The 14160-nt window shown below is 25.9% G+C and overlaps 1 protein-coding gene across 2 annotated transcripts in view; it reads right to left on the bottom strand.

Annotated features, from left to right (window-relative positions):
* The window catches only part of LOC113548841 (cyclic nucleotide-gated cation channel alpha-3), a 102470-nt gene that overhangs the window by 41090 nt on the left and 47220 nt on the right, over positions 1 to 14160 (bottom strand). For both annotated transcript variants that reach the window (XM_026949925.1, XM_026949926.1), the window contains exon 2: positions 11752 to 12532. In XM_026949925.1, the coding sequence (XP_026805726.1) occupies positions 11752 to 11953 (202 nt within the window). In that variant the 5' untranslated portion in view covers positions 11954 to 12532. The remainder of the gene's footprint in view (positions 1 to 11751; positions 12533 to 14160) is intronic.

The raw sequence follows: 14160 nt of genomic DNA, 5'->3' as shown, positions 1-14160 counted from the left end.
TATGATTATCAATTTTTAATTTATTTTTTTTGCATCGCAACATTTTTATATTTAAAAAAAAGACTATTTTCGGTGTATAAATATTGAATTTTGAAAGAGTAGTTAATTAGTCTAAATAATTATTTGGAGTATTGATGAGCGGAAAGTTATTTTTACCTTTTTTAGCTATTAAAATGTTTATACTTAAGGTACTACACTAATTGTCGCAAATTTGAAAATGGGTTTAAAACTTTAAAAATACATGAAATGTATATTTTATTGGATTTAGAATTTTTTAAGTAATACAAATCTCAACAATTTGAAAATGTAAATTTTTAATACTTTTAAAAATTCCAAAATTCAAATTTATTGAAAAAAGAGAGGTTGTGTATGCTTAGCGAACCACCCAAATATGTAAAATCATTTTTATTTGGTTTGTAATAAGATGATAATATGTACAATAAATACACAGTTTCAATTGTGTCAAGCATATTTTTTGGGGGTAAGGTTTAGTAGTTAGTACTATTTTAGCGGTATAAACGTACAAGAAAAATCTACTTAATTGGTAATATACTCCTTTATTTAATAAAACTATCATCAAAAAAAAAAAAAAAAAAATCGTTATTACTATACAGTTTTTAATTGAAATATTTTATACTATTTTACATTAATTTATTTTGTTTTGAATATTGAAGACTTTAGTAAGTATGCCATTCGAAAAATATAGGTAAATATGCGATATTCACCATATTGATATATTTTTTTTTTTTTTACAAAACAATAAACCAATAATTTTTTGTTTTTATTTAAATGATTTATTTTTAATACTGGTAATGAAGATATTATTTTGTGTGACAATATATACCTATTAAGTAACATAGTTTTGTTTAATTAACACGATTTATAATTATAGACTAAAGATAATATAGATTATAATTCAATTGAAAAATTTGTAGGTATTATAGGTAATAGATTTATGTACATCTATATTTATCACACACACATATATGTATATATTATATACATAGCGTTTATCGGTGTTATAAATTTATTTTATAATGCTGCGTTAGTATTTTTAATTGAATAATATGTGTCAATATTATCGGACTTAATCCCAAATATTGTCTATTTGACGTATTTATAAGTTAAAGCGATATAATATTTTAATCTTTATGACAAATTTAGTAGATTTGATAATTTACTTGATAATACGAGAAACATTCTGTTTGAAATTATAGTTTTTTGTTCAAAGAGTTATTGATTATTATTAACTGGATGGTTGCCAAAATAGTCAGAGCACAAAATTACCGTCCCTAATACGGGTTCTACTCGTGTAATAAAAATATCAGTGTCTCAAAATGGATAATTTTTGCCAAATCTGTAGATACCAATGAATGCATTTTAACGTTTTGTCTTGATTTATGGACCAGATTTTAAAAATACTACATCATGTTATTTCTAGTTAATTAAAATATTATATACGATTAATATTATTAAAATTATTACTGGTTATATCAAATCATCAATAATACACGTAGAAATTAATTGAAAGATCATACAAATTTATATTTAAGTATAAAAAAGCTCAGAGATATTGTACTAAAATAATAACATGGTAGATAAATTAGGCCTATAATAATTTATATATATTTGTGAAAATATACATATTAATTATGATTCATCGTATTATTACACTATCGTTTAATAGGAAACCTAAATACTTGTATTTAAAAAGTAGCATAAATAGTTTTCACGTAAGCGCAATACAGTGATAATAAATCATGTACTGATATTATAACTTCATTTAATAAAATTATTTATAAAATTATTTGAGTAAAATATTTTCACACGATTGAATTTGGTAAACACCGAAAATATTACGTATTATACATAAAATGTATTATTAGAATTTAGCCGCATTAAAATAATGAAATATTGTCCAATCATAAAAAGATATTACATAATATCAAAACTTAATACTTTAAAACATAAAATATTACGATAGGAAAAATAAAACTCAGGTTCTAGAATATTGTTTTCAATTTATTTTAAATAAGTATTTAATATGATTTATTATAAATCAGTAATAGAACTATAAAATAAATTCATACATTTTGTTGAGGTGATCCAGAATCCAGATTATATTTTATTGATAAATGCTTTGTTGTAATGTATATTAAATGTATTAAAATGTCATTGGTATTAAATACTCATAAACTAGTAGGTACTAATATTTAACATTGGTAATATTAATTTGATTGAATCTAATAAATGTTTATAAACAATAAATGCATTTACATTTAATGCACAATATTATGCTATCCAATTCGTCAATTTGGTAACACTCTTTGATATAATTAGTATATTTGTGTTAATATTTATTAATATTGGTTTTTTTTTACACATAGCTAGGACGTTTCTATAATCCACCGAGAATGTATAAAATATATAGAAAATTCCACAAATTTTGCGTGAATGCTTTAGAAATCTTGGATTATTGACTATCATTCAAACGCAAATGACTAGAAGACAATTTATGAACAACACGATTTACGGTTAAGTACTTATGAATGAATTATAAAGCCTCAACGTTTCTGAAAGTCATACCATTATTGAGTTGGATAGATCAACTGACGTATGCGCTATGCGTAAACCTATATAATTATGTAATGAAACGAAAGTAGAGTTCTGATTGGATGCTTTTGTTATAGTTATTACACTTAAAACAATAAAACTACCTTTATTGTTTTATTTATTTTTAGTTTTCATAATTAAAAGTTAGAAAAAGCACAGAACAATATATTATAAATCTGTTTACGACAAAAAAAAATAATTTACTTTATGTGAAACTTTAAAATGTATAGAATTATAGGTGAATTTAAAATTGTACACTTAAGTTATAAAATGTAAATTAGTTGTGAATGAGATACAAATACTAGTACGAATACATGAAGTGTGAATTTTCGATAGTAGATTCATGGTTTAATTTAATAAATATAATTTATATGAAGTTGAGTGAATTTCAAACTATATATACGTTTAATTCCAAACAACCGGGATAAAATGTGATTTATACTCACCATTAGTTTTCTGTAAATTGTAGTATATATTTTAGATTCTGACTGCACATACTATACACTTATCAATGTTGAGTTTGTTTTTCTTAAAAGATACATTCCAAATGGCGAATAAAAATAAATGGGGACACACTATTCGTGGTTACGTTCACACTACAAAAAAAAAAAAAAATACACATACATCTACTTAGTAATTCCTTTATTTCAAGAATTTACCCAATTCTAGTTACTTATCAAGTCAAATAGTTTAGTATGATTTTCGATAAAATTTGAAGTTGACATATTAAAACCAAACAAAAATGTAGGTAGCAAAGTATCTATTACATTTATTTATAAAAATTTTATTTCGCTAAAGCAATACAATAAAATGTATGTTTAAGACATTTTAAAAATTTATCTAGGCTTATGGAATTTCAAGTTAGAGATAAATCTTTTTAAATTAAGTATCCAAGTCTTCTAATCAATATTTTTATCCATATATATTTATACAATCATATGTATCTCAAACTATGTTTTTAGTATTGCATTTTAAAATAATTTAAAATCATATACGTCATTAAGTTAATTAAAAATTCATTATGTACCATAATAATAAACTTAAAGATCATCCTTTAGTTTTAAATCCACCCTACCTTTCTATTTTGAATATATAAATCCATCGATTTAATCAAAACTGTTGATATGATATTCTCAAATTACAAAATTATTACACAATGAAAAGGATTCAATCAATGTATAAATTGTCCCATCCTCTCTAGCTATTATCTCAATTCTAATTATATAATATATCTGGCTTGATTATTGTCCTATTCTTATTATAGCATGGGTATTAATATTATTTTTTAAATATAAATATATACTTTCTTATTATACAAAATGTATTTTCTAAAATAGTTTAATTTTTATGTTTTAATTAATTATCAATTTTATGTAATGCATTCGTGTCGTATTAGGGTAGGGTAGCATAATCTATTAGACTAATTGAAAAATAATGAGTTAGTTCAAAAAATTACGTACAAACAGAAGAAGCACTTAGATAATATATCGTGTATTCTGAACCATTTACTCGATTGAAAAAGTATATTATTATTAACAGTTAAACATTAAAATGTAATTTTATAAAAACAAAACAACAGAATATAATATGATTACGTCAATTCTAAATTGTATTATTATTCGAATATCAAGTTTTTATATATTGATCAAATTATTTTTGGAGTATATTGTATTTTATGCTTGTTGTGAAATAACGATTGATGTAAATAAAATAACTTTTACAATTTATAAATAATTTTAATACATGTATTATTTTTATTTTTTGTATTATACAAATATATGAAAATTATATGCATTTAAATTACTGTACTCAGGAAACTTAACGTTTTAAATTATGATAAAATCTCATTTTGTTATTTAATGAAAATTACAAGCTTTGGTAAAATATAAAAGTAAATATTTGTTTAGTTTGGACAATATTTTTTTGTCGTATACTTTAATGTTTATAATTTTATTCTTCTCAACCATTCAAAGCAGAGTTAATTATTTAATATTTATTTTTTTATCATAATTTATTAAACTAAATTGAAATTACTTTTGTTCAATATTTTGTACTGACCATATTAAATATAGTTTGTTGATTTTTAAAGTGAAGATATTATGATAAGTCTAATTTGCTTTTAAGGTGATATTTTTAGTGAAATATTATTAAATATTATTATTATTGTTCTTTTCAAAACAATCATATCTCTACATATTCAGTTATTATTTTACGTTAAATTATTATAAAATTATAAATAAATCAATAATTTATATTTCAAAATATTTTTAGCTGCAAATATGAAAACAAAAAAAATTACAAGTTCCTCTAAGACAGGGTTCCAGTGTATTAGTATTACACAATTTCAATAAATTAGTCAATAATATTACCTACTTATTTAGATTAAGAACTTAAGTAGATTGATAACTTATTGAATGATCTACCAATTTACATATATTTTGTCTTATATTCATATAAAATCAATTGTTCAAAACACCCAAAATTATAGTATCAAAATTTCCAACATAATAAAATAGTTTAATATTTCGTATAAATTACCATAATAATTGTAAAATGCTATTCCTTATTTTAATAACTAAGTACTTCTATATTATATTCTTAACTATTTAAAAAAATGCTGTAGTAACCGAAGTTATCAGCAATCGAAATAAATTCATCTTCTTTTCTTATTTTTAAATACAATTTTAACATATTATTATTATTATTTACTTAAAAGTGAAGATAATTCATAATATAATCAAAAACAATAAATTCTAAGTAGTGTTATGGTTACTAAATTTCTTATAAGAAAGTTAGATTTTAAACTATATTTTGATAAAAACTAGATTAAAACTAGCGTTAGGATGTTTATAAGCTTAACAAAACTATACAAATGTGTCATTAAATATCAAGGTAAGTAGGTATGCTATTATAAAGTTAAAAATGTTATATTTGATTGTTGAAAAATGCGTTAAAAAGTTATATTATAATATATGTACAATATATTTTTAATTTTTAACGATAATATTATATTTTTTAAACTATTAATTGTTATTTATATTACATTTTTTTTTTTTTTTTGAAAAGGTTTTAATACAAAATTGTATTGTTAGAAATTTAAAAAATATATAAAATTTAAAATAACTGACTCTATGTTATACCAAATGAATTTAGGCTGAAATATGCAATGCCAAAAGAAAAATTGTATAATTCATAAATTAGAAATATCCTAACCCCAGTTATGACATTTCAAGATAATTTTATAGCGTTAACACATTGGCTTTGTAATTGTTTTCATAACTATAAAATATTATCTTAAATACTTAAATGTTAAGACTAGATACTAGTGATTAATATTTTTATTTAACTTAGTGATAAAGTATTATTTAAACTGGTAAATATTATTGGTGAAAAACAAATCATTATTTAAATAGAAAAAAGATTGTACCTTTTGTTTTATTTTTCAATCATAATATGATAAATGTTTAATAAGATCTCGAATCTTGTATATGTATAATAAAATAATTTATGTTGAATTTCCATTTATATTTATTGATCATACAAAAATATAATTTCTAATTTTATTTACTTATAATAAATATAATTAATAAAATTATGAATTTAATATAATAACACTTTGGTTTTTCAATACTTAAATTTTGTAATACAAAGTATATAGATCAATATTTTACGCTGTAGCTAATGGATTCATTATTCAAAAGTAGAAGTATATAATACTGTAATGTTGTTGTTTGTTAAACAGAAATAACGAAAAGCATAGTTCATAATAATTGCACGCTTTTGTGCGTATTGAGAAGGAACCTCTAAAAAAAACCACATTTACCGGCTTAAAAACAAACTATTCAACCACCTCTAATATTATTTATTGTTACTGCAAACAGTTATGGTGTAGATCGCGGAAAACATTTTGTTGTACATTAACGTAGTAACTCTACGTATCTTTTGTGTACATTTAACAAAATATGTGATGATATATAGATGCGTTATGCGTAAGGTATATATATATATTTATATTGGATTATCTAGCAATTGTCTTACTCGATCACTTTACTGTGTAGGTTTTTTGTTACTATACAGGTATATGAATCTGAAAGATAAAATATTACTTATTCAATTAAAATTAATTCTAGGAAACCTCAAATTTTTTAATATTAATTTAGATATTGTTAGAAGTAGGTGGCAGCAAGTGTGTTTGGTAAAAGATCATATAAATTTACAGAAAATTTAGGTAATACTATTATTATATCGTAAATCAGGTAGGTATTAACGATAGTTATATTTTATACAGTGGTGATATTATGAAATTAAATATTTAAAAATTTTTACCGCTCAAAAAATGGTGATATTTTGGTTTGATAATATAATGTGATATGCATATGTAATTAAAGTGCCATTTTATATAATTTTTGCATAATTTATTTGTTAAATACTATTTCAACGTAAGTACGTATAATTGTGATTATTTATTGAATTATTTAGTAACGGAAAAAAAATGAAATAAACCTTACAATTTACCAGAATGATTAAAATATTATCGTAATTAGCCAAATTATTTTGCGCCCAAATTTTAAACGTTTTCAAATATTTTCAATATTATTGACAATGCGTCTATCAAGTGAGTTGTTACCATCACTATTTTTTTAAGTAATTTTTGTGTTTCAATCATAAAGCACATGATTAGATTTAAAAATAAAACAAAAATCATTCAAATCATACAATCTTTCTACATTATTATGGTATCCCACCATATAAGTTTAACTATCGTCGATTACTGAATAAAATGTATAGTCTATCGGTCTGATACATATACTTGTGACGTAGTTGTCTCGTTTCTTGACATGCTTTGTGTGTTGTTACCAGAACATCAGTACAGTAAAATAAATTTGAATGTATTGCATTCAAAATTACAAACGGTTTTGTATAATTAACATAAAAATCCTCTCGTATTCCCCCGTTTGGTATTAATCTGTTATCATATTCATAGTTACTACATTAACAACGTGTGAAAAACTAATACTATTTTTTTTATATATATTATAAATATGGGTACTTAAAGAGCGATTTTACAATGAATAATGTATTAATCTGTGAAATAAATTGTAGATAAAATATATCTAATGATATTTTTTTTATTCGTCACACAGCAAATTTAGATACAATTCTCATATTAAACTTTAAAATACGACTGATAAATAATAATATAAGGACTTATGAGTTGAATTCTTTTTAGCTATGTATATTATGTCGTTTTGTTAGAGACTATACATGAAGCCGATTATTCCAATAGTCTATATCGGTCTCTGAGAGACAAAGATACTAATAATACAATATATGATTTCACTATATCTATTATATGTACGTCCGGTAATCGGCTTACAATATAAACGGAAAATAAGTAAAAAAAACAACTTTCAATCCATTTTAAAAGCCAAGAGCCCAATGGTTTATTTTATAATTTAATCTACTTGATACAAAAACAATCAATGTAGAATATCTAATATGATAATCACATAGGTATAACAATGTACATAACCACAATATGTAAAATACGATTTTATAAATCGTGTCATTAATAATATCAATTTTACTACGATGAACAATTTTGCCATTTAAAAAGTACACGCTACACGTTTAATTATTATAAGAAAATAAGCTTACATCATTATAGGAATAGGAGTACATTAAGACATTCCTTAAGAAAAAATATAAAATCTAGATCATTGAAAATATGGTCATTATAAGTAGATATACTTCAGAGAATGTCGGTGAATATGCTATGTGTACATAGTACTCTTATATTCTAATCCTTCTGTAATATGATCATTCTCAATCCAATAAATTATATTTTTATACTAAATGTTAATTTAAAGATTGAGTAGATACAGCATTGGATGTTTAAACAGTATCTATATAACACTAATTAAACACTGAATGTTTACAAAAAGTTAATCAGTAGAGTTGTTAATAATTAAAATTTAAAAAAAAACGTGTTTAAAACTGAAGCTAATTATGTTCATTGTGTATTTTTTAGCAATTTGATATACAAGAATTCACACTTTATTTTAATAATAGTTAATGAAAATTTGATACACGAAAAGTAGTAAAATGGTACTTAATTAGAAAATGCATGTATATATGTGTATTAAAGTTTAATTTAGAAGATTTCATAAGCGTAGTGCATACTTCTAATAATTATTTTCATTTTTACCTTTTAAAGTATAAACCATTGATTTAAAATAAACATGTTTTAAAATGACGTAGCTTAATAATAAAAATAACCTACATAACCTATCAATGAAATTTTACTTTTGATTACAATATTTTTATATTTTTTAATAAAATAAATAACACAATGTTAAAATAAAATAATTAATTTATAGTATAATAAAACTTTAAGTAGTTTTTATAGAGTAGGTAGGAACCTATTTTAATAACAACAACCAGTATAACCCATTACTCTAAGTACATTTATTTTGAACCATAAATGAATTTTTCCGTATAAAATATTTAACTATGATGATAATTAACAACGGGGTTAATATAATTAGTAAAACAACAAAAAGTATGTTGTGATTACCTATACAGTATATACACAGAATTTGGAACGGTTTTTACGAGCTAAGTTCAATAGGGGAATGAAAAGGCGTTCTACATATTATAAACAGTAAGAATTAAAGAATAATTACTCTTTGTTTAAGAACTCGTTAGAATGTTATTAACAAAACAACATTGCACCGGGTTTATTCTGTTTAAGCTTGATGAACACATTCCAAAAACATTAGTCGTATAAAAAATAGAGTATATTCACTGCGACGACGACGGCGACAACATTTTTAGTTGTTATAGAGCATTTTGTATAATATTATCAATAAAGTGCAATAATATACAATTATAGTAGTAAAGTAGAAACATTTTTCTTAGACAAAATAATTTTGTTATAATTTGATTGAAACTATACATTAGTAGTTATTGTATTGTAGTTATTCCATTATTTTATAATGATTTAAGGCAGGTGTTTCAGATCTAGTGGTTGCATTAAGATTGACGGTTTATAATTAATTGTAATATAATATTAAAATATACTTAGAAAATACAATAAATTAGCTTATATTATGAACAATTATTATGAATAATATGGAAATCGTTTTCGCAATAACCATAATTTTACTTGATGAAAACCACGTGTGTCGTTTCTGATAAATCACAAATAATAATTTTCACTTTGAGATTGGAAAAATTGCGTGTGCTTAGTAAAATAATATTATTTTAATTTTAACTTATACCTATTTATAAATATATTAACAAGTTCATACTAGTAGTCGTTAGGTTAGGATTGGTAATTATAAATGATCACGTGAAAGTAAATAGACAATATAAATTGTATATCAATATTCAATCATATTTTTAAATTTGTAATAATAATGTATTTATTATATTTGTATGAGTATACCTAATTTTATTATTTTTATTTTTGGCAATTCATATTCGTATAATTTGTTTAATAATGATAATATTGTAAATAATTGCACTGACTTTTAGTGAAAAAATTAAGTATTTTATTTTTATAATACCAACGAAAAGTCATCTTCATCAATATGAATTAAAATTTACAATACCAAGTATAATATATTTATAGGTTGTTTAAACTTATAAATATAATAATAATATAGCTCTATTGTAGGTATCTATCAATTTTTATTCTTGCATAATATTTGCATTGAATATAATACGAATATCTGCATATTTTAAGCACTATTATTTTATGTGACTCGAACAGTAATAATGCTGTTATATGTAGGTAATCCTGTAATATAGAAGTTCTTTAACTCTGATCCGCGTCCCCACGAGTATCGATGTTGTAATACAATTATTAGATAATTACATTTTATAGGTGCATAATATAATATAATCATAAATTGAATTCATCAAACTGAAATCATTATCGTGTTAAATAAATGCGTAAATACATAGAAATAAAAATAAATGCTTATAAAGGTTTTAATAAAAAATATCTTCTCTTGTTAAAGACATTTGTTTAAAAACATTATTGTTATTGATTAAATCTTTTTTCCTTTGTGACCTTTTATTAATTTTAAAAATAAGTTAAATTTTCCATCAATTTTTTTTAACACGTTTGTACTTTTATTATTTTCAAGCTGAGTGAATTTTAAATAAACGATTCATATTTAAATTATTCTTATGCTTTGCTATTATTAATGTTTTATATTATTTTAATTGAACAGTATGTATAGTAAGATTTGAATCGAAATACATCTAAATTATGTAGAGGTGAAATAAATTATTATTATAATTAAGATGATTTTATTCATTAATAATTAAATTACAAAGAAATATTATTCAAGGACCAATAAATATGTTGTACATATTGTAAAGATAAAAGTTTTGATGAATCGTTTTTCTTGTTATGGCTGTGGCGAAGATGGTGGATCTATTCCTTAAGTATAATATAAAGAAGCTGTGTGAGGTATTTGAATATGGCTATTTTATAAAATGACCTAAAGTAATAATATTAATTGTAATTGTAAATCGTAAAGTTTATGTAGTTTATGAATGCTATGTCATCTTTTAAGGTTAGTGGTACCTATAAGTTTCAAAGAGTAAATTTACAATATTTTGACAAATTTAATCGTTTATTTATTTATGTTGACTAGAAATTATAGATATACTGAAGGATATTTATTTTTTGGTTGACGGTTTTAAGATCACATACATCTTTTGATGCATTGATTTGGTAAATATTCAATTTCAAGCTTATGTTATATTTTAACACCTCCTCCCAAACTTGCTAGAACATGATACAAAAGCGCATATTGATGATAATTTTAAAAAATAACACCAAATTATACTTTAATATGCATTTAGCGAGATCGGTTTGAGCATTAATACATGTATTATTTTATGGATACTTTTTAACTCGTTTAATATTATGATATAATGATTGAGTTTATAACATCAATAATCAATACACACGTCTAGCCGGCTAATCAAATTATAAGTTGTTTACTAATGTTTAGGTATATTGTTATAACACACATAGTTTTGTTCATAACTTGCATTGCAACGCTAATTTTAGAAAAAAAAGCGAGATTTTCGCGAATAAAATCTACAATCCCTTACCTGGTACTATCCTGGGCCCGTTGGCCGTGACCAGACCAGTGCCATACGTCACTTGTGACGGAGTGGCGTTCGACGACACGATGCTGATCTGCTCGAGGTCGGCCGACTGGCCGTGGTGCAGCAAGCGCGTGCTGCTAGTGGACGTGGCGGGTTGCGCGTCCGCGGACTCGCGTCGGCCCGCAATGCTCTGCACCAGCCGCATGGTGGTAACACCAAGTGGCGGCGGCGGCGATGACGGTGAACGTCGGCCCGGCTCGGCGCTGGTGCTGGTGACGGCAGTGGTGGTGGCGAAGACGACGACCACCTCCTAGAAATAATAACAACGACGACGACGACCACGGTAGCGGTATCCCGTTGCGGATTCTGTGGCAGGACCGCGGTAGCTGCTGCGACAGTGGCGATGGCCGCTCCGACCGCTCGGAACGCATGATGACCGGTGCCCCGGCACGGCGGTATCACCACCGCCAACCATTGTTTGTACGACCACCATGGCCGGGCGCGATCATCTCGTCGTGACACAGCTCTCGGGGCAACGTTGCGATCACGACCGTCGGGCGCGGACGGGCCGGCGCGAGCACGTCGTCACCGCCGTCGTATATTGTCACCGACGCCGCCCGCGCCCGCTCCCGTTCCGTTTCCCGGGTCGTCCGCAGGCCCACCCGCTTCGCTGGACACCGGGACGCTCAACTTCCGGTGATTGCAGACGCGTTCAGTGTGGCGGACACGTCACCGCACGGCAGCCGGCCAAGACTCGGGTGGCGAGCGCTGTTGCTGTCCGAACCTGCGAACCAACGGATAAAACGGCGTGTCAACCAAAAGCATACACAAAACGCGATCAGAGGTAACGTCCCGACTGTGGGCAAAGTAAGTTTTTGATTAAGTCGTTACACGTCGTCGCGATTTAAGACCTGTTTTATATTATTATTGGATATATTGACTAAACGCATACAAAATAGCGAACGTCAGTGCCAGTGCCGTTGACGTCATCGAACAGGTATTTTGGCGAATACCGGCCCAGCTAATAACGCGTTAATGGATAAAGTTGAAACGCTTTTATGGAAATACAATAGCCGGATGGGTTGTATTTATGATTACGGCCGACGGACTAAAAACAATGCGAAATTAAAACAAATAACTATTAACAACTTTCTACGTGGTGACATTTTTTATATTGCAAATGTTTGGCGGTGATTTTAATTAAACTATATAATCTTCATCCAAAAATATAATAAGCTTTTTATTCGCAGTTACCTTCTCAAATATTGTACTATACTATGATCTGGTTGATTGTATCAAACTGTACAGTGGTATTATTAATACGTAACCAAAAAATAAAGCGTAAAGATTTTTAGCTCGAATACGACTCACTTTCGATGATACCTGCGAGGAAGGTTACGTGACCCTTTTAATTTCGACCATTCGGTACGATGCCAGTTGGACAACTGATCAATTTGTATTCCCACTGTGTCATTTAGGAAATTAAACAATAGTGCTTGTCGTTAGCGTTATCTTATAGATATTATACGTTAGAAATCGATAGCCGCTGAGTCGTTAAATGGATGGTTACTGAATAGATTATAAAATGTAATATCAATAAATAATAATGACGACTAAATTACAATAATTTATTATTTTATAGTTACTCTAATTGTAACTATAAGGAGTTTTATTAAAAATATGTATTTAATTACCGGTAAATTAACAGATTTTGTATAACATGTAATAATTTGCAAAATAATTAAGGTTATTTTTTTAAATAATCTAATCATAACTGAAAACTAATTAAACTTGGTCAAAATATTATTAAATACGTATTAAATAAACCGTAAAGTTTTCTGCAATATGACAGAAATAATCACTCTACTTGTTTTTTCAACATAATGTGTCATGTAAACGTAATAATTACGTAAGAACAGTACAATATTTTTCTATCATCTAACATTAACCTGTGATGTATAAATTTATAGGTCTTTCAAGATTGTTCCGTTGTCACTTCGAAGCGTGTAATATTCTCTTCTTACAAAATACGTTTTGTAATATTAGAGATGCCGTGAAAACCTTTTATGATAAATGGATTTGTAAACAATTTTCTGATTTTATTTGCTTTGGTTGTAAATTGAATTATCTACTTAAAACGTTATGTCCAATTGATCTGAATATGAATGTCATAACGTAAATGTATAAAGATTTTGGATTTGTTGAAAATGTTCTTAATTTAATTTATGAACCTTTAGATCGGAATTATCCGATAACTCTCCTAGCGACGACAGGATTTAAAAATAGAATATATTTTGTATTAGACCATCAGCCTTGATGAGAATAGAATCCCGATTACACCAAGTTAGATGTTAAGTCTGGAGCTACTATGACTTACTTATTACCTAAACACAGCGACTTATTTTCTTATGC

Source organism: Rhopalosiphum maidis, chromosome 1 (assembly GCF_003676215.2).
Source record: "Rhopalosiphum maidis isolate BTI-1 chromosome 1, ASM367621v3, whole genome shotgun sequence".
In the NCBI taxonomy this organism is placed as follows: Eukaryota; Metazoa; Arthropoda; class Insecta; order Hemiptera; family Aphididae; genus Rhopalosiphum; species Rhopalosiphum maidis.
This window is presented reverse-complemented; position numbering and strand designations above follow the sequence as displayed.